Below are 18,203 nucleotides of genomic sequence, written 5' to 3'. Positions count from 1 at the left end.
AGTGGTACCTTGATTTTCGGACGCGGATGGCACTGTGGGTTAAACCACAGAGCCTAGGACTTGCCGATCAGAAGGTTGGTGGTTCGAATCCCCGCAATGGGGCCAGCTCCCATTGCTTAGTCCCTGCTCCTGCCAACCTAGCAGTTCGAAAGCACATCAAAGTGCAAGTAGATAAATAGGTACCGCTCTGGTGGGAAGGTAAACGGCGTTTCCGTGCACTGCTCTGGTTTGCCAGAAGCGGCTTAGTCATGCTGGCCACATGACCCGGAAGCTGTACGCCGGCTCCCTCGGCCAATAAAGCGAGATGAGCACCGCAACCCCAGAGTCGGCCACAACTGGACCTAATGGTCAGGGGTCCCTTTACCTTTACCTTGGTTTTCAACCACTTTGGATTACAACCACGTCAAACCTGGAAGTGTGCGTCTCTCTCTTTTTTATAACATCCCAATTTTTTTTGCCCCATCGGCAAAAGCACACCTTGGGTTACAACCTGCTTTGGTTTACAACCGGACCTCCAGAACGGATTATGGTTGTAAACCATAGTATCACTGTACTTGTAGATCTATTATTTTCATTATATTGCTTTGTTCGATATATATGTGTGTGTTTGTTCTTGATCAGCATTCTAATTTCCCTGCTTTCTGCTTTGCTTGAGGCATAACATGAAGGTTAATAACAAATACCAGAGTCGGATGTGTTGAAAGACCGTACTGCTGCTGCTACATGTCACAAACCAGCAATTAAAAACTCTTGCAGAATCCCAGGCTGGCTGGGCTGGCAAACAGGTGGCAAAAGACTGGGCATTAGCTCTGTCCTTCATTCATCCGCTGACTGGCAGGGATGTAAAGACGGGTTGACTGACAGGAGGGTCTCTCACAGCTTTACTGCAGAAATAATAATCTATAGCACCAGAAAGACACCTTCACTGCGCTCAGCCAAGCAGCGTGCATGGCCCTGGCACCGAAATCTGTGGGTGATCGGGCACCCAGGGCCCCAAGGATTTGACAGCTTTGTTGCCAGATGGAGTCAGTGCCCCCAAAACGCAGGTCCGCCATTGAACTCACCCAGTCCTGGCATTTGCGAGCAGGAGGCGTGGCCGCCCAAACGGGGGAGGAGCGTATTCTTCGCTCGCAGACGGGCTGAGGTTTTTCTGGGGGGCGCGGCTATGCAAACGAAGTGGCTTCCCGCGAGGGCTGCCGGGAAAACAGCTGACACTGCTCCCGCGTGAGCGAGCCGCGGCAGAAGAAGCAGGTGAGAATCGCCTTCCCGGGCAGGGGGAGGGGGCTGGATCTGAGCTTTGCTCCGGCAGATCCGAGGGCTCCAGGAAGCGGAAGGAAGTGGCGGCGGGCTGCAATGGCCCGCGGCCTCCGCTGGGCCGTGGCGGACCTATGGGGGGCCCTGAAGCGCGAACTGGGCTGGGGGAGCCCTTAAGCAATGAGTTCTCCGCTGTGACCTTCTTCAATGGGGTTGTTCCACGGCAGATCGCTGCATTTTTATTTTTTTTAATTAACTACTACACCTTAGATTTTGATTAAAATGGCTCTTTTGGGTTATCTCACTCGCCCAAGTCACTGGGATGACTTGAAAATGCCCAGTACCTTATAGTTTTCAAGCCCCACGTTGGGCAAAAAGTTCCTGCCTTGTGGGGGTTGGGTTGGATGACCCTCGGGTCCCTTCCAACTTGACCATTCTATGATTCTACCATTCTTTTTTCTACTTTTTCGAGCTACTTTTTCACATCCTGGTAGTTGCAGTGTCATTTTCTGGAGACAATAGGCAGAAAGAATTTAAGTGCTCTTCGGCAGAATGGCCAACTTACCGCCTTTACGACATCTGTGCTACTGACTCCCAAACTTTGGGATTGTCGAAATAGATACCACCCGAAATGAATGGATTTGAGACATGTGACTCAGATCGGGTCAGCTGGACCCAGTTTTTAAAAGCAATGTGGACTTAAGTCGCTTCTGGGGTTCCTTTGGGATTCTGGGCCCTGCAGCTCAAGCTCCATTCATTTTATAAAAGATCTGCTCCTGCGACTTTACCTGGGAGGGAGGTCAGCTTCCATAACCAAACACTTCTGTTTCCTTATTGTTTCATACACCAGGCCCAAGGCTTGCTTAACCTCTCTCTGCCTCTCCCCTTATCAGTGGCGTAGTGTGGGTTGTCAGCACCCAGGGCAAGGCAAGTAATTTGCGCCCCCTAACCCGTGGATTTTAGCACTGATTTTAGCACTGCGAGTGCGAGCGCCCCCCCCGATGTTGCGCCCGGTGCGGCCGGCCCCCCCTGCAGCCCCCACGCTACGCCACTGTATTCTCACAGCAGCCTGTGAGGTGGGTTAGGCTGAGAGAGGCACCCACTCCCCCATACAACAAGGTCACCTAGGGAGCTTAAGGACTGGTTTTTGGGACGAGGGAGCGGGATCTGAACTCAGGTCACTCCCAAGTCCTAGTCCTCATTAAATTGAGAGTTAGGCTCAGCGAAGGTGACTGGACCCCCAAGGTTGTCAGCAGGTGGGATGGGACGGGGGTTTGAACCCCCTGGGCAGGTTCCTTTTATAACTTTTTCTGCAGAGAGCTGGTGAACGTGAGGTCAGCTCTCTTGCCGATGCTCAAGCTCAGGGTCGAGCAGATCCGACTTGGCACCCAAAGGAAGGACTTTTTTTTTTACGCAACACAATAGTGGCTTACAGAACTCCTTGCCACAATACCTGGTGACAGCCACTGCCTTAGGAGGCTTTGAAATGCACAGAGGAGGGGAGATCTGCCACTACCTACACTGACCGCTCAGTGAGACTTACATGCTCAGGGACAGTCTATCTCGGTACTTGTTACCTTTATGGCCTGCTTAGGGCTCTCTGGAAGCCCCTGGATGGCAGATGTGTGGAAAGGAGGCTGGTGGGCTGCGTGGACTTTTGGCCTGATAAACCTTTCTGGTCTGAAGCCCAAAACAGAGCCCTCCTCCACCGGGATTAGAGCCCTGGCTGCCTTTTTGCTCTTGCCTCTGGCAGCCTGCCTCTCCTCATGTCATGCGTGGGCCAATTGCACCACCCAACCCGTTTCATCTTGCTGTGGAGGAATTTGCCACCCTCAGATGAGAGATTATTAAGCAGCCTCTTCTTCCAGGCTTCAGGGTGCCAGGAGAGATATTGTCTTCCTGGTTTTCAGAACCGCCTACAAAAATCCAAATACCCCTTCGAAGTAAAGGGAGCAGGTTTTTAATCCCTAAAGCATGCTCTTTCATGAGAACACAGGAAGAGTTCACTTGGATCAGACCCAAGAGGACCCGCCTAGTCCAGCATCCTGTTCTACCAGGGGCCCCTGAGAACCTTATAAATCCAGATTGACTGCCTCTGCACCTGGACGTTCCATAAGAAGAGCCTGGCCCAAAGGGACTCAACTCGTCCAGCCTCCTGTTCTCACACTTGGCAGGCCATATGCTCATTATGGGAAACCCACAAGCAGGATCTGAGTGTAAGGGCTGCACTCTCCCCTTCTGCAGTTTCCAGCTGCTGGGATTCAGATGCTTAGACTCCTACAACACAAAGAGGTGCCCTGCCAGGCCTCAGATTTCCCTCTAAGTTACTTTGTCCTTCCTTGCACCCAGTAGCAGGCATACTCAGACCAATTGTGGCTGATTAGTGGGGTTGGGGTTGCGCTCTGCACTCTCTTGACGTTACTCTCATTTCTGTGCCTGGCCGTCACTTGCACCAGGAGTTGGGCATGCATAGGGGGCATCTCCCAGAGTCCTCTGCGGGGCCTGGGCAGTGGCACCCCCAGCAGCAGGAGAAGCCACCCCTCTAAAACTGCCTCTGCCTCTCTGCTTTCCAGAGCCCTTTCCTCCCGTGGCCCAGCGGCTGGTGAGACCTCGAGATGCAGACCGAGTCCCTCTTGCACAGTGGCTACTTTCACCCCACCCTCCGCTTGTGGCAGGCGACGGCCGCTAGCTTCCGCGCAGCCAACCTCATCTACCCCATCTTTGTGACGTGAGTTTCTCGGCCGTTTCCTAACTGGGGAGTCCAGCTTGGGTTAGTTGGGCCCTGCTGGGTCTGAGCCAGTTGGGTCTTTTCTGACGTCCTCGACTCCCACCTGGCACCTTCATGGTACATCTTCAGGCGCCAGGCGAAAATGTTCCTCTTTAACCAGGCCTTTGGCTGACGGGCATCCGATGCCTTTTTAAATCTGTTGTGGGAAGGGGATTATTGGTTTGCTTTTGTTCTTATTTTTATCGTGCAGTTTGCGTTTTCGTGTTGCAATTTGGTGTTGTGAACCTCCCTGAGATCTGCGGGCAATGCAAATTTAATAAGTAATAATAATAATAATAACTATTAATTTTAGCATTTGGTTATCCCACAGGGCAGGGCTGTATCCTTAACTCCATATTTGTAGGGTGGTCAGGGGCTGAGGGACCACGGCTTGCCTACAGCCACCTTGTGAGCTTGTGACGGGGGTGGGGTGGGGTAGGGGGAGCAGCTTAGTTTGTCCCTTCCTGATCCCTGGCTATTAGCCACACTTCTGACTGATCCCTGGGGTTCTCTTCTATTCTGCCTTTGGCAAACTGCAGCCCTGCCTTCTCTTGGGGCACAAAGCCTCCCAACCTAGAAAACCTCCTATTCCTGGTTTGGGGGGTGGTTGGCAGCCCTCTATTTTCCTGGGGGCTGCAGGGTTCCCACAATGGTGCCACTGCCAGGTGACGGCAAAGGAATGTCCCTTGGCGCTGAGCCTGTCTCTGGCTGCGCTGGGTCTGCCGACCTCGCTGCCAGGATCCTCTCCAGCTCCCACTTCCCCTGTTTAACTTTTTCAGGGACAGCCCAGATGCCGTGGAGCCCATTGCCAGCCTGCCTGGTCAAGCCCGGTGAGTGAACACGTCGAAATGTAGGGAACTGCCTTACGCTGAGCCAACCCTGGATCTGTCCGGCCCAGCACTGTCGATTCTTGAGAGGGTCTTGGGGAGATACTGGGGGCAGCGGGTGGGGAGGCAGCTCCCCAGTCCTACCCGAGAGCCTCATTGCGGAGGTGCTGTGGGTGGCGTGCTGAAGTTGGCACTTTCTGTATACAAACCTCCATTCATTTTTTCTTCCCCATATTGCCTGCCTGAGTCAATGCAGCTCAAACTCCAGCAGAAGGGCAGGAATGTGCTTATGTTTCCAGCTGCCTTTGCCCCAGACTTCTCTGGGCCCCGCAAGATAAGGGCTCCCATTGGGCAGAGCCAGAAGCTGATGCTTGCCTCCACCCCATCGTGCCTTCCTGAGATTAAAGCTCCTTTGTTGCAGTTGCAACTTGGAGATGAGAGATAACAAGGTCCACCCCAAGGCCCCGGCCCACTCGTTGGGCTGGGGGGACAGAGTGCTGTGCCCAACCCAGCCTTCTCATGGCTTGGGAGCCTTTGCTGCTCTGTGGAGCTGTGGCTTTGACCTGAGAAAGTTTCTCCAAGGGAAGCAGCTGGTCAGACCAGGGGTGGACTTTTGTAATTTGGTCCCCTGAGGGAGGACAAAATATGGTTCCTTCCCTCCCTTCCCTTTCTTATTTTCATGCAATAATTCCTTTTGGTAGAGTTGCGTTTCTCCTCAGTAAGTCCCCTTATAAACACAGGTATTACAGTGGTGCCCTGCAAGACGAATGCCTCGCAAGACGAAAAACTCGCTAGACGAAGGAGTTTTCCGTTTTTTGAGTCGTTCCACAAGACGAATTTTCCTATGGGCTTGCTTCGCAAGACGAAATGTCTTGCGAGTTCTTGCGAGTTTGCTTCCTTTTTCTTAAAGCCGCTAAGCCGTTAATAGCTGCTAAGCCGCTAAGCCGTTAATAGCCGCTAAGCCGCTAATAGCCGTGCTTCGCAAGACGAAAAAACCGCAAGACGAAGAGACTCTCGGAACGGATTAAGTTCGTCTTGAGAGGCACCACTGTACTGTTATTTTGATGGTGGTGGTTTTGCGCCCCCATGGCTTATGTGGAGAACTGCCCTAAATCTGACACTGGCCTGAGGAGGAAAGGATATTTCCTATAGTGGTTCTGTGTATCTTGAGTGGGGGGAAACACAGCAGTCTAATGAAATGGAATCGGCCTTCTTAAGCCAACAGACAACTTCTCTGCTTCTGCAGTTTCATCTTCTTGAAAACCTAATACAAACTATTTTCAAAAAGAAGAAGAAGAAGAGAGAATGCATGGGGCCTTTCAATCACTGCATGACACATCTTGCAGCTTCAGGAGCTGTGTTCCAGTGATGCCACTGGCTGAGGAGCAGGGAGCAGTGAACAGGGGCCCAGGGATGCCATCCTATCCTGCTTGCCGGGCTTCCCATCTGGTTGCCCCCTGGTGCAGTGGGCGCTCTTACCTGTTGACCTGACATGCCTGATAAAAACTTAGTGGAACGTCCACGTCCCAAGGCAGCATACCTTAAAACTGCCAGGTGGTGGAGGCAAATAACTGGGGTGGAGGGGGCTTCTGCCCTCATGCTCTGCGTTTGGGGATGGGGTTTGGGCATATGCCTGGCCTCCACGGGAGAACCAGACAGAGGACTAGAGGGAGCCGCTTGGGGCTGATCCAGCAGACGCGCTTTCCTTGCTAAGGCAGTGGGCTTGATCCATGCCATTTGCTGAGACGTGGGGTCCCTGCGGGGGTGGGGGGCAGCAGCTTCTCAGTGCCTATGTGACCCTATCGCTTTGCTCATCAACCTCCTTTGGTCTCTCTCTCTCTCTCTCTCTCTCTCTGCCCCCTCCCCCCACAGTTATGGGGTCAACAGGCTGGAGGAGATGCTGCGTCCCCTTGTGGCTGATGGCCTGAAGTGCATTCTGATTTTTGGGGTCCCAAGCCGAGCTGTCAAGGTGGGTAAAGGGGGTGGAGGCACCCTGGCAGTTTCAGTCATATGTTCAATTAGATTAGCCTCCATCCACAAATCCTGCACCTGGCTGCTGAGCTCCAGCCCTGCTTACCATGTTGCCGGCTGCAGTTTAACCAACTTCCTCCTGCCTGCCCCTCCCCCCCCCCGCCCCGCCGCAGGACGAGCGTGGATCTGCGGCCGATACCAAGGACACCCCGGTGATCCAGGCCATTGCCACGATCCGTGCCTTGTTCCCTGAGCTGCTGATCGCTTGCGACATCTGCCTGTGCCCTTACACCTCCCACGGGCACTGTGGTAAGTGCTGCCGGAGGGGAGCAGGAGCAAGACCCCCACTTCTTGTCACAGGGCCTAGGGCAGAGGGAGAGCCCCTCAAATTCTGCCATGTGTATTGCATTGAATTAGGGTTTCCCAAATCTGGGTCTCCAGGTTTTTTTTGTGGGATGTAAGGGAAGCAATATCTGTTCAGTGCATTGATGCTGTGCCTCTTGCAGGCCTCCTCAGGCTCCCCCCTTTTTTTTAAAAGATATTTATTAAAGGTTTTAAACAATATAATCACCAAGCACATAAAGTACCATCACCAAAGTACAACAAACAAAGTAAAACAGAAAAAAGCAAAAGGATTAACATAGAATAGAAAAAAAAATTACAACAAAATCAGATATCCAAAAACCATATTTCCATAACCTTTTGGGCTTCCTCACATCTCCCATTCCTGCATTCCCAATTTTAACATTATAAGCAGCAATTTATCACCTTGTTTCAACTCTTATTTTGTAATTTTCAAAAATTATGTCTCCGACTTTAAATAATTTTATCAAATACTTAAATACTTAGTTTAAACATAATGTTATTCCAAACTTCATCTTTTTCTTAAATCTCACTTATTCTCATGTTTCTTTCAACTAAATTGCTGATGCCGTGTTGTTTTCTATCCTGCATCTTCTTAACACCTCAGGCTCCCCCCTTTTTATCTCTCTTGAAATATGGCTGCTATCACGTCACTACAGCACACTTTATAAACAACACATGGGTGAAACAAAGTTTTCCTGGTTTGCTTCTGGTGTTTGCTTCCAAGAGTCCTTGTGAACGCCAGTGGAATTTGGGGAGCAGTGTCTGTGTGTGTGTGTGTGTGTTGAGGGGGTGGAATATGGAGAAATTGGACCCCCAGAATCTTGACCACTGCCCTTTCCCTTTCAGGCATTCTTCGGGAAGATGGCACCCTCCAAAACGAGACCAGCTGCCAGAGGCTGGCTGAGGTAGCTCTGGCCTATGCCAAGGCAGGTGAGAGCACAGTTGGCTGCCGAGCCCCATCAGCAGCACTGCGCAGGTGCCACAGGAATGACACTCCAGACGGACGTGAGACTGGAAGACAGGTCTCTCTGCTGCAGGAAGCGGCCGCGGCTGCTTAGCTGAGGGAGTGTAAAAGTTGGGTTAGGGCAAAACTCTGAGGGGAGACAACTCTTGGTTAGGACATTAAGCAGAACCTCCAGGTTCAGAGGCAGCCTACCTTGGAATGGCAGCTGTTTGGGGGCTGTTGCTAGGTGAGGAGAGAGGCCTTTGCCCTGATTGAGCATGGCTCCTCTGAGGTTGCTTGGGCTGGGTGGCTCCTTTTGTGTGGTGGGTGGGCCCCTGGGGAAGCTGGCAGCCAAGGGAGTCTGTCTATCAGGGCTGGAGTCGGATGCAAGTCAGCATGAAAGGATGCGAATATCTGATGCCAATGAAGTTAACTCTTTATTCTAGGAAATGGCATACAGCAACCCTTTCGCAGCAGGTCTTACCCCTATGGAGCAGGTGCCAGGATGGAAGGTGTCTGCCTTCTACCACCCTTAAGGCGCCTCCTCTCCCAGAAGTTTCCCAAGCAGTCTCAGACTGTGTTTGCGCACCTCTGGCCTCTGTTCTGTCCTTCTGCGTGCTATTGGAGACCAGTGGGAGGGGAGCTTGTTGCAGCAGGAGAGGGAGACTCCCTGGGTTCTTCAGCAACCTCTTGACGCCCCTCCTTTGCTTCAGCCTCAGAGTCTGAACTGCTCCCTGTCACCATCTCTCCCTGCTCACCAAACCCTGTTTCCCCCTCAGCATCTGTCACCTTCTCCCACAAATCTTCTCCCTCCAACCTCTCCTCTGTGTCCCACCACCAATCCCCCGGCTCTGAGCCTTCCTCCTCTGGGAGTTCCCTCGGGGGGTTCCCTGGCTGGTGCCTCCCACCACTCCTCTTTGCCAGCCCGTCCCTGGCAGTGGTCCACCCTCAGCTCCCCTGAGCCACCACCCATCTTCCTCCTCCAGGATGCCATATCGTGGCCCCCTCGGACATGATGGACGGGCGCATTGGCGCCATCAAGCAGGCCTTGGTCTCCAACGACTTGGGCAACAAGGTGAGCCGGGGACGAGCCCGCACCCTCCCTTGGCAGACCTTCTCACAGAGCCCTCCAGGATCGTGGTGCCTTTACTAGGCCGACCGGAGGCCCTCTGGGTTGCCATGGCAACGACGTACCTCGATGGGCCTGCAGGGCCGCAGATTAAGGGTGGAGGGGAATGGATGCGATTCCCTCCCTGTGCCTCCTCAAGAGAGATTGTGAGGGGTCTGGCAGGCAGGGGGCAAGAGATTCTGTGTGGGTTTTTTTAAAAAAGCCCTTTAGACATCAAACCTCCCTCACCTTTCCTCTGTATCGGCTGCAGGTTTCCGTCCTGAGCTACAGTGCCAAGTTTGCTTCCTGCTTCTACGGCCCCTTCAGGTGAGAAAATGAGAAGAGCCGTGAGGCTGGGTCAGGCCAATGGCCCATCTAGTCCAGCATCCTGTTCTCACAGTGACTGAAACCCACAGACAGGGTTTGAACACCAGGGCATCATACTCCCTACCCATGGTTTCCAGAAACTTGGATTCAGAAGCATGGCTGCCTCCAGCTACGGAGCCTGAGCTAGTAGCCATCAATAGCCCTCTCCTCCATGAATTTCTCTAATCCTCTTTTAAAGCTATCCGTGTTGGTGGCCCTGGCTGCCTCCTGCGGGAGGGGGTTCCACAGATTAACTACAGAAGTTTCCTTTTTCCGTCCTGAATCTTCCAATGTTCAGCTTCGCTGGATGTCCACCTGTTCCAGCACAAGAAGAGAGGGAGAAATACCCTCCCTCTGTCCACACCAGGCCTAGATTTGCAAAGTTCTGCTGTGTCACCTCTTTCCTGTTTTTTTCTCCAAACTAAAAAGTCCCCAAGGCTGCGGCCTTTCCTCTTAGGGGAGGCGCTTCATCCCCTTGATTGTTTTGGCTGACGCTTTTCTCAAGCCTTCTCCAGATTTGCAATATCCATTTTGAGGCGAGGCGGCATACGCTGTATCAGCCCTTGGGAGGGGAGGGGAAGGCAAATTGCAGGGGTTTGTGGCCCAGCAGGTGTTGCTGGGCTGCAAGTCCCACCCACCCTGGCCTTGGCTATTCTTTCTGGGGCTAATGGGAGGTGTGTTTCAGTGTACATCTGGTAGACCAAGGGCTGCCCACAATCACTACTTGGAGGTCTCATGGGTGATTTCACAGGCTCGATCCTTTTTTGTCCTTCTTTCTGGTTCCATGCAGAGATGCAGCCCAGTCCAAGCCTGCTTTTGGAGACCGGCGGTGTTACCAGCTCCCTCCGGGGTCGCGGGGCTTGGCCTTGAGGGCTGTGGTGAGTCCCCCCCCCCCCATTCCCTGAAAGAGGGAACGGACCCCCTCAGGAGGAGCCAGATGCTTCTTCCTTGGATGTTTTTAAGCAGAGGTCGGGTGGCCATTGCACAGGATTGGACCCTTTGGGGTCCTTTCCACTTCTCACTGTACAATTCTGTGCAAAATCACTAGCTGTGATTCCTTTATTTCAGGGGGTTGGACTAGATAAACCTCTGCCCCCTCCCCAAAGGCTCTATAGTTTTGTGATTCGTATCATCTAAGCTTCCAGCTGTGAACACCGGGGGAAGGCAGTACTGGAGGTGGAAGAGGAGAAGGAGGCTGCTGGTGGGATGAGCCCAGACTTCCCTTCAACTCAACACAGCGATCCTCTTAGTGGATTTAGTGTGTCTGAGAAACAGGGATTAAGGCTGAGCCTGCTGCTTAGGGGGCTCTACCTTGGCTCCAGCGACCTCCAGGCCTCTCTGCGCGTCCTTCGTTCCTCCTTGCCCTGCCCCAGTTCCTCAGGAACAGCCCCACCCCCACCCCGCCTCGAGGTGCTGCGGCAAAACCAGACTCTCGCCGGGCTCCGAAATGGCCTGTCCCTGGCTCCTGCCTCGGTGGTGGGCTGCTCTCTTGAGCTGTTATCAAGTCCGAGGTTCAACCGAAGTTCCCCCAGAGAGTGCCTGGAAGGCGGCCAGAGCGAGCCACCCTTGGGCAGCTTGATCTGCGTGCAGAATCCGCTTTGGAGGGCAGCGGCTTGGCTTTCCTTTCCTGTGGCCTCTCTCCCACCCCCTTGATCAAACGGTAGCAAATAAAAAGCTCCTTGGACTGTAGCTCCCGAAGCTGGCCTGCGTCAGAGCCCCAGCACGGATGGCTCCAGGGTCTGGCCTGGTTTGAAGCAGTCTCCATTCTGCCTCCTTATGCCTGTCTGCCATAGCATAAGAAGAGCCTGCAGGATGAGGCCAGTGGGCCCTGTACCCCAGCACCGTGTTCTCACAGGGGCCAACCAGGTACCTGTGCGAAAACCTGCAAGCAGGATCTGAGCACAAGAGCCCTGTCCCCTCACTGTGGTTTCCAGGAACTGGTACCATCTCATCCAACCCCCTGCAATGCAGATGGCCATCCAACCTCTGCTTAAAAACCACCTGTGAAGGAGAGTCCACCACCTTCCCAGGCTGTCCATTCAGCTGTTAAATGGTTATGTTTTTTCTCCATAAGAAGCTCCTTTCTTGTTATTTGAACCCATTAGTTCAGGCCCTACTTCTGGGGCAGCAGAAAACAAGCTAGCTCCATTTCCCATGTGATGACCCTTCAGATATTTGAAGGTGGCTCTCGTATCTCTTCTCAGACTCCTCTTTACCAAGCTAAACATCGCCAACGCCCACCACCATCCCTCAATAGGCTTGGTTTCCAGACCCTTGTTCGTTTTGGTTGCCCTCCTCTTCACATGCTCCAGCTTGTCTATCCACCTTAAAGCCATGTGATTTAAATGTATAGCTTGTATGCAGGGCTGGAATGAACCGTGAGCATATAGGAATGAGCTAGATCGGCATCCTTGAAATGTAGCCAAATAAGCTTACTTTCCAATTCAACATATTCTAATCCTAAACGTAATGTGAAGCATGGGGGATGGGGAGGAAACTGCCTTATTTGGAAACTCAAAAGGAGCTTTTCCCATGTCAGGTACAGTTTTGTAAAATTCTGTCATGTTGCCTCTTCCTTGCCTTTGCTCGAAACTCAGAAGTCCCCAACATTGCAATTGCTCGACCCCTTGATCATTTCGGTTTCCCTTTTCTGAACCTTTTCCAATTCCCTCTGTTGTGTGTTTTTTCTCTGTACATGGCCATCCCCTGCCAGGACCGAGACGTGCGGGAGGGAGCAGACATGCTGATGGTCAAGCCAGGAATGCCTTACCTTGATCTCGTGCGGGAGGTGAAGGAAAAGGTAAGCTCCCTGCTCCCCAGAATGGGTGGGAGGGGAGACACCCACCCCCACTGGGTGGGCCTTGGCAGCATCTTGGCTGAGCAAAGGGGAAAGGCATCTGTCTCGGCTGATATGCACCTGTGTCTTTACAGCATCCCAACCACCCGCTGGCCGTCTACCACGTCTCTGGAGAATTTGCCATGTTGTGGCACGGAGCGCAAGCTGGGGCCTTTGACCTGAAGGCTGTGGTGATGGAGGCCATGGCTGCATTCAGAAGAGCAGGTGAGAGAGGAAGGGAAATGGGTGTGTGTGTGGAGGGGGCTGCCGTGTCACAGGGAAAGACATCGCCTGTGGCAAAAGGGGTACTTTCCCTGGCCTCCCTCCCAGGTCTTGAAACGTTCCATGGGATGCCCTTAAGCGCTTTCCATCAGATAGGGTTACAGTACTGAAATCAGGAATGCTGGGCAGATGGGTTCCATTGATTCTGCTCCATATTGATACAGAGCAGACCGCAACGTACATTAAGCAGAGTAAAAACTTTAAACACGTTGCAGGATTCCAAATAACTCAGAGTCAATAAACTTCATCCAGCAGAGTTTACTACTGAGGGCAAATGAGCATAACAGTCACAAATCCATACATCTTCGGCACGGTCCATAAGAAATCCACTTGCAGCAGACTTAACTTAAACATACAATAAGACCTTAATACTTAGCATACTGTATACAGAACACCATACCAGAAGGAAAGAGAGACAGAAAATGAAACCCAGACTCCTTCTGGCCTTATTATTATACTCAGCATGACCTTGAGTGAAAGAGTTAACAGAACCAGTTTAAACCAGCTGCTCAGCTTCTCTGAAGAAATAACCCAAACCTCAGGAACCTTCTTCCTGTTTGTAGGCAGAATAGAAGCTTGCTTGTTAGCTAGAAACTTCCAGCTTGTATCACACAGAGAAGCTTGCAGAACCCTCTTGAATCAATTGGAATAGGAAAGATCTCTACACTGTAAACCAATACTTTCTGTACCACAAAATGCAAAACTGACAATAAGAAGGGCCCTGCAGCTGGATCAGGCCAAAGGTTCATCCTTGATCCAACCACATGCCTGCTCGGTGGGACACCCACAAGCACAACATGGCCTGTGCAGCAGCAATTTTGCCCCTCGTGGGACCGCCCCTGCAGCAGGTGGGACTCGTAGACATGCTGCCCCTGATCCTGGAGCGACGCACAGCCACCTCCAGTCACTTGGTGCTCTCTGGTGCCACAGAGCCCCTTCAGGAGCAAGTGGAGAAAATGGGTTCTCCATCGGATTTTCCGAAAGCAAAACAACATCATCTACAAATGCTCTGAATTTATAAGCTTGAGGGGGAGAAATTCATACAGTATTCTGCAAATAGTTGCTGATGGGAAACCCGCGAGCAGGACCCAAGCACAGCAGCCACTCTCTCCTCCTGTGGTTTCTAGCAGAGCATAGGCATTGTGGTTACTAGGCACTGATATGTCGCCTTCTCCTCCACAACTTTTCTGATCCTCTCTTAAAGCCACCCAATTTGGTGGCCATTGCTGGCTCCTGGGGGAGCACGTTCCAGAGTTTAGCCCTGCCTTGTGCGATGAAGCGCTTTCTCTTATCTGTCCCCAGTCTTCCAACTTTCAGCTTCATTGGATTTCCACAAGCAGCATGAGGAAGATGGAGAGAAGCGATGAAAAAGACTGAAAGCAGATGAATTAAGAGGGGCTGCCCTCAGACCTTTGGGAGGCAAGCAGAATAAATTGAGGGAAGGCATTTGCAAATAAACTGTGGGTCCTTTTTTAAAGAAGGAAACTATTCTCTTTCCAGGGGCTGATATCATCATCACCTACTACGTGCCTCAGCTGCTCCAGTGGCTGAAGGAAGAACAGGCCTGAACCATCGCTTTCCTGGGAACAAAGATGGCTGGAATAAGAATCCCGGAAGTGTCTTGAAAGTTGTGGAATGGACCAAGCAGATGGTTGTTGCGGGGGGGGGGGGGAACTATAGTATCAACCCCCTTCACATGCTTTCACTCTAAGGGTGTCCATCTCCAAGAACAGACTCCATGGTCCCTTAGCATTCCAGGCCTGGAACTAGGATTTCTTTTAATTCTCAACCAAGACGCCTTTTTAAATATATGCGTTGTTTTTTTAAAAAAAATGTTGCGAGAAAGGAATAGTTGAACATAAATCAAGTTAGGTATTCAGTAAAATGATTTACGGCTTGGGAAAGAACGCTTTGGTGAAAGATCCCCCAAAGAGGTGCCCTGGAGCTCTGTGAGGCAATGGGGCAGAGGGGGACGCTTGTTGGTGCTGCAAGGACCCCGGGACGATGTCCCAGCTGCTTCTCCACATTAATGCTGCGGGGTGGGGGTGATGTCATGCCATCCCGCAGCTGTAGGTGGGGGCGGGAACCAGCCACTACTCCCCAAGCCTCTCCCAAAAGCCATGATGCATACCCCACACCTTCAGCTTTACTAGCCGGAGTCAGTCAGGACCCCCACCCTCACCAGATGGAGACAGGCAGCAAGGCAACAGAGAACGCAGATCCTCTGGGACTCAACCAAGATGGCACCTTCTTTAATTTGATGCAGGACAGGTGAAATTCACAGGCAGATCTTTACCTGTGTGCTTCCTTCCCATTCTGGAAATAGCAACTTGCCTATACCTTGTGGAGCTCTTTAGGGTGCAGGAGCCCCACCAGGAAAAAAATCAAAACAAGAAGGGAGCCTGGTTTGCAGTCTCTGCCCTCTCCTGATTTGCACAGGTGATGGTCCCTAGCTGCTCGGGAAGAGTGGGGAGGAAACCCCGGTCTCCTCCTGTGCATAACAGGAGGCTGTGCCACTTCCCGACTGAATGCTTCTCCTCTCCATCGCCCACGTCTTGCTGCTTTTATCAGCACAGGAGCCAGACCTGCTGACATGCATGGCAACCCTCCTGATTTTGACCTGTGAAGCTGGGAAGTAACCAGTTCACCTCTTGGAGCATAAATAAAATTTCTAATGTTTCCTGGAAAGAAATGGTTACTTGGTGGTGGTGGTGGAGGGGGGAATATTAGAATGAAATACATAGGCTACAGAAGAAAGGGGGTTGAGGAGGGACAGGCAGGGAGTGCTGGTGTTTTTAAAAAGAATGTCCCCTTCAGTGTGCAAGTATGTGTTGAATGTGTTCCAGCCATGTTAGCCCTTGCCTTCCCTCTCTCTGTGGTCTGTGTTGTAGAGAGAGTGTACAAGGCGGCTGGCATGAAATTGGTTTGATATAAACCAAGGTAGTAATGGCATGGGGGAAACTAGAAGGATGTTCAGGCAGGACGACCCCAGCAGCAGTTTCTAAGAAGGCCGCCTTGGATGATAAACACAAGTTTGTGCCCGGCCAACTTTCAAGTGCTGAGCAAGCCAGAGAGCCTTACTGCAGAGAGGATCTGAAGGCAGGAGCAGTGACGTAGCGTGGGGGGTGCAGGGGGGGCCAGCCGCACCGGGCGCAACATCTGGGGGTTAGGGGGCGCAAATTACTTGCCTTGCCCCGGGTGCTGACAACCCACGCTACGCCACTGGGCAGGAGGACCCTGTTGCCATTGGGGTTGGGGGGGCATAACATATCAGTGTGGAATCCTGCCACTCCCCACCAGTGCTCTACATTAGAACTTAGCAAATTTGAAGGAGGGTTTTTAATGTTAAAAAAAAACTATTTTGAATGGCAAAAGAGGCTGAGCCAGGGGCATAATGGTCACTGGCATAAACCACATTCGCATGTGCACATGACATGACAGTCCTTAAAGCAGTTGTTCTCGAACTTTATCTGGGCCACACTTTCAGAATAAAAATTTGCTTGCACCATACCCAATTTTGTATTGATAAGACATACGTCGGAAAACAGAAAGAACGCCTAGCTGTGCTTGATTTTGGAAAAGAAATCCAAACAGTGTTCTGCAAATAAAGCATTTTGATACTACACTGCACTGTTTCCTTGATTGTTCTTGAATCTTCCTGCCACACTTGCCATCCTCTCCTGCTGCACAGGCACTGTATGCTGCAGAAGAGGGGAAATGCAACTCTGCACTTCCTCAGGGGAACCCACAGTCTCAATTACTTGACAGGTTCTGGGCATGAAATAAGTATTCAAGTTACTTTGTTTACATTCTCTGGAAACTGATTTTTTTTTTAATAAAATGAAATATGGTTTTGGCAGCTGCGTGACACGAGGCACTCCAAAGTGTGTGTTGGGGAGGAGCTGCACCTGTTGAATTTCTGGCTGCCTCGCTACTGCACTTTAACAAACCTCTGCTCCAGCTTCAGGCTCGTCGTTCAAAAGCAATTTTCCAGAGCCAAGTCTTCATTCACAAAGCGGTGGCCGGGGGCGGAGCGGCTGTAAAAGACCTTCACCGCCCGTCCTGCTGCTGCTGCAACCAGTGCAGCGCCCAGAAAGCGGGCAAAGTAAATAGCTTCGGTAGGCATTTACTGAGCACGCGCATTCCCCCTGAGTTGCGCTTGCGCACTCAGTCCAGATGAAGCTACGGAGAAGAGGTAAGGTGGCCGCTGTCTTCCCTTCCCTTCCCCACCCCACCCCACCCCTGCCCCGCCTGAGCTCTGCACGACTCCGGGAGCGCCTCTCCGGCCACCAACACGCGCAACCAGAGCCCCATGCAACGAAGTTGGGTGTGGGGAGCAGTTAGGGCTACGTTGGGCCACGGCCCCTCCCCTCTCTGTTTTTTTAATTGCAAAGCAGCTTCAGAGCCTGGAAATAAATAGCCGAAGTAGCGTGCAGTAAAATAAGATGAAATATAAAATCCAAACGTTTACAAGCACTGTAAACCAAAGACAATGAGGACAACTGTAGTTATTATTTTGGATATATAGCTGGATCACAGTTTTGGAGAAGACTGCTTTTAATGTCTCCGATCTCCAAAACACTCGGTTCTCGCCTGGTTGCAGCTGAGACCTCGAGAAGAGGCTGGTCTCTGGTGCATCGCACCCCATAAGGACAACAGAGGATATTGCTGGATCAGGCCGATGGCCCATTTAGTCCAGTAGCCTACTTTCACAGCGGCCAACCAGATGTGGGAAACGAGCAAGCAGGACCTCAGCACAAGAGCAAGGCTGTGGTTCCCAGCAACTGGCAGAGTCCCAAATGCTCCCTCTTAGCAATGGCTTCTTGAGGAGTGAAGTTACTCTCTCGGATATATTTTTTTGGGGGGGTAACTGGGTCCCAAGTTATTTGGGGCTCTAAATGCAAAATTAGAATGGGCAGCCAGTGCAGCTTGCCTGGCAGAGAAGTTACATGGTGCCCCAGGCTGCACCCAGATGCTGCAGTGTTCACCAGCTGCACCTTCTGGGTTAAGTTCAAGGGAAGTGCCCCCCCCCCCAGTCCACACACACAGAGCTCATTGCATTAATCCTCTCCAGAGTGCCAGGATGGCATGACATAGGCCAAGGGCTTCTTCCTGGTCCAGGAACAGCTGCAGCTGCCTTGCCAACCACAGCTGGCCCAAAGGCGCTCATAGCCACCTGGGCCTCTAGTGGCAAAGGGTGGACCCAGGAACACCCCCCAGGCTACGCACCTGTGCCTTTGGAGGGAGGAGTGCAACCCTGTTTGGAGCAGTCAACACACCTACCAGCTCACCACTGCACTCAGACCACAGCAAACACCAGGCAGGTGGCACAACGGGCAACAGGAAGGGCAGGCGATTCCCACTCCCACTCCCTGGTACCCACTGCCAGGAAGGGGATCCTGTCAGCATCCCCCTCATCCCCCCACCCCAGCAGTGCCTCCCTCACCCCCCCACCTGCCCACCCTATCCCCTCCAAGGGAGGT

General features: G+C 52.1%; 2 protein-coding genes across 2 annotated transcripts in view; both read left to right on the top strand.

Moving 5' to 3' along the window:
* Window positions 1-18,203, top strand: part of WDR31 (WD repeat domain 31) — a 79,927-nt gene that overhangs the window by 32,347 nt on the left and 29,377 nt on the right. The gene's annotated exons all lie outside the window — the stretch shown is intronic.
* On the top strand, window positions 1,159-16,350 carry ALAD (aminolevulinate dehydratase). Its single transcript, XM_083475224.1, has 13 exons — window positions 1,159-1,251; window positions 3,828-3,982; window positions 4,801-4,851; window positions 6,721-6,817; window positions 6,993-7,128; window positions 8,032-8,115; window positions 9,115-9,203; window positions 9,508-9,563; window positions 10,393-10,480; window positions 12,316-12,402; window positions 12,534-12,663; window positions 14,221-15,828; window positions 15,954-16,350. Exons 2-12 carry the CDS (start codon window positions 3,870-3,872, stop codon window positions 14,286-14,288), a joined length of 999 nt encoding a protein of 332 aa, XP_083331350.1. The 5' UTR covers window positions 1,159-1,251; window positions 3,828-3,869; the 3' UTR covers window positions 14,289-15,828; window positions 15,954-16,350.

This window comes from Podarcis liolepis (genome assembly GCF_965112155.1).
Source record: "Podarcis liolepis genome assembly, chromosome: 14".
Classification (NCBI taxonomy): domain Eukaryota; kingdom Metazoa; phylum Chordata; class Lepidosauria; order Squamata; family Lacertidae; genus Podarcis; species Podarcis liolepis.
This window is presented reverse-complemented; position numbering and strand designations above follow the sequence as displayed.

What these genes read in the sequence shown, in the direction of transcription:
- ALAD (XM_083475224.1), top strand. Translation starts at nt 3,870, where the DNA reads ATGCAGACCGAGTCCCTCTTGCACAGTGGCTACTTTCACCCCACCCTC. An exon ending in TGCTTCTACGGCCCCTTCAG is followed by an intron (nt 9,564 to 10,392) that starts GTGAGAAAATGA and finishes GGTTCCATGCAG; the next exon opens with AGATGCAGCCCAGTCCAAGC. An exon ending in TGCGGGAGGTGAAGGAAAAG is followed by an intron (nt 12,403 to 12,533) that starts GTAAGCTCCCTG and finishes GTGTCTTTACAG; the next exon opens with CATCCCAACCACCCGCTGGC.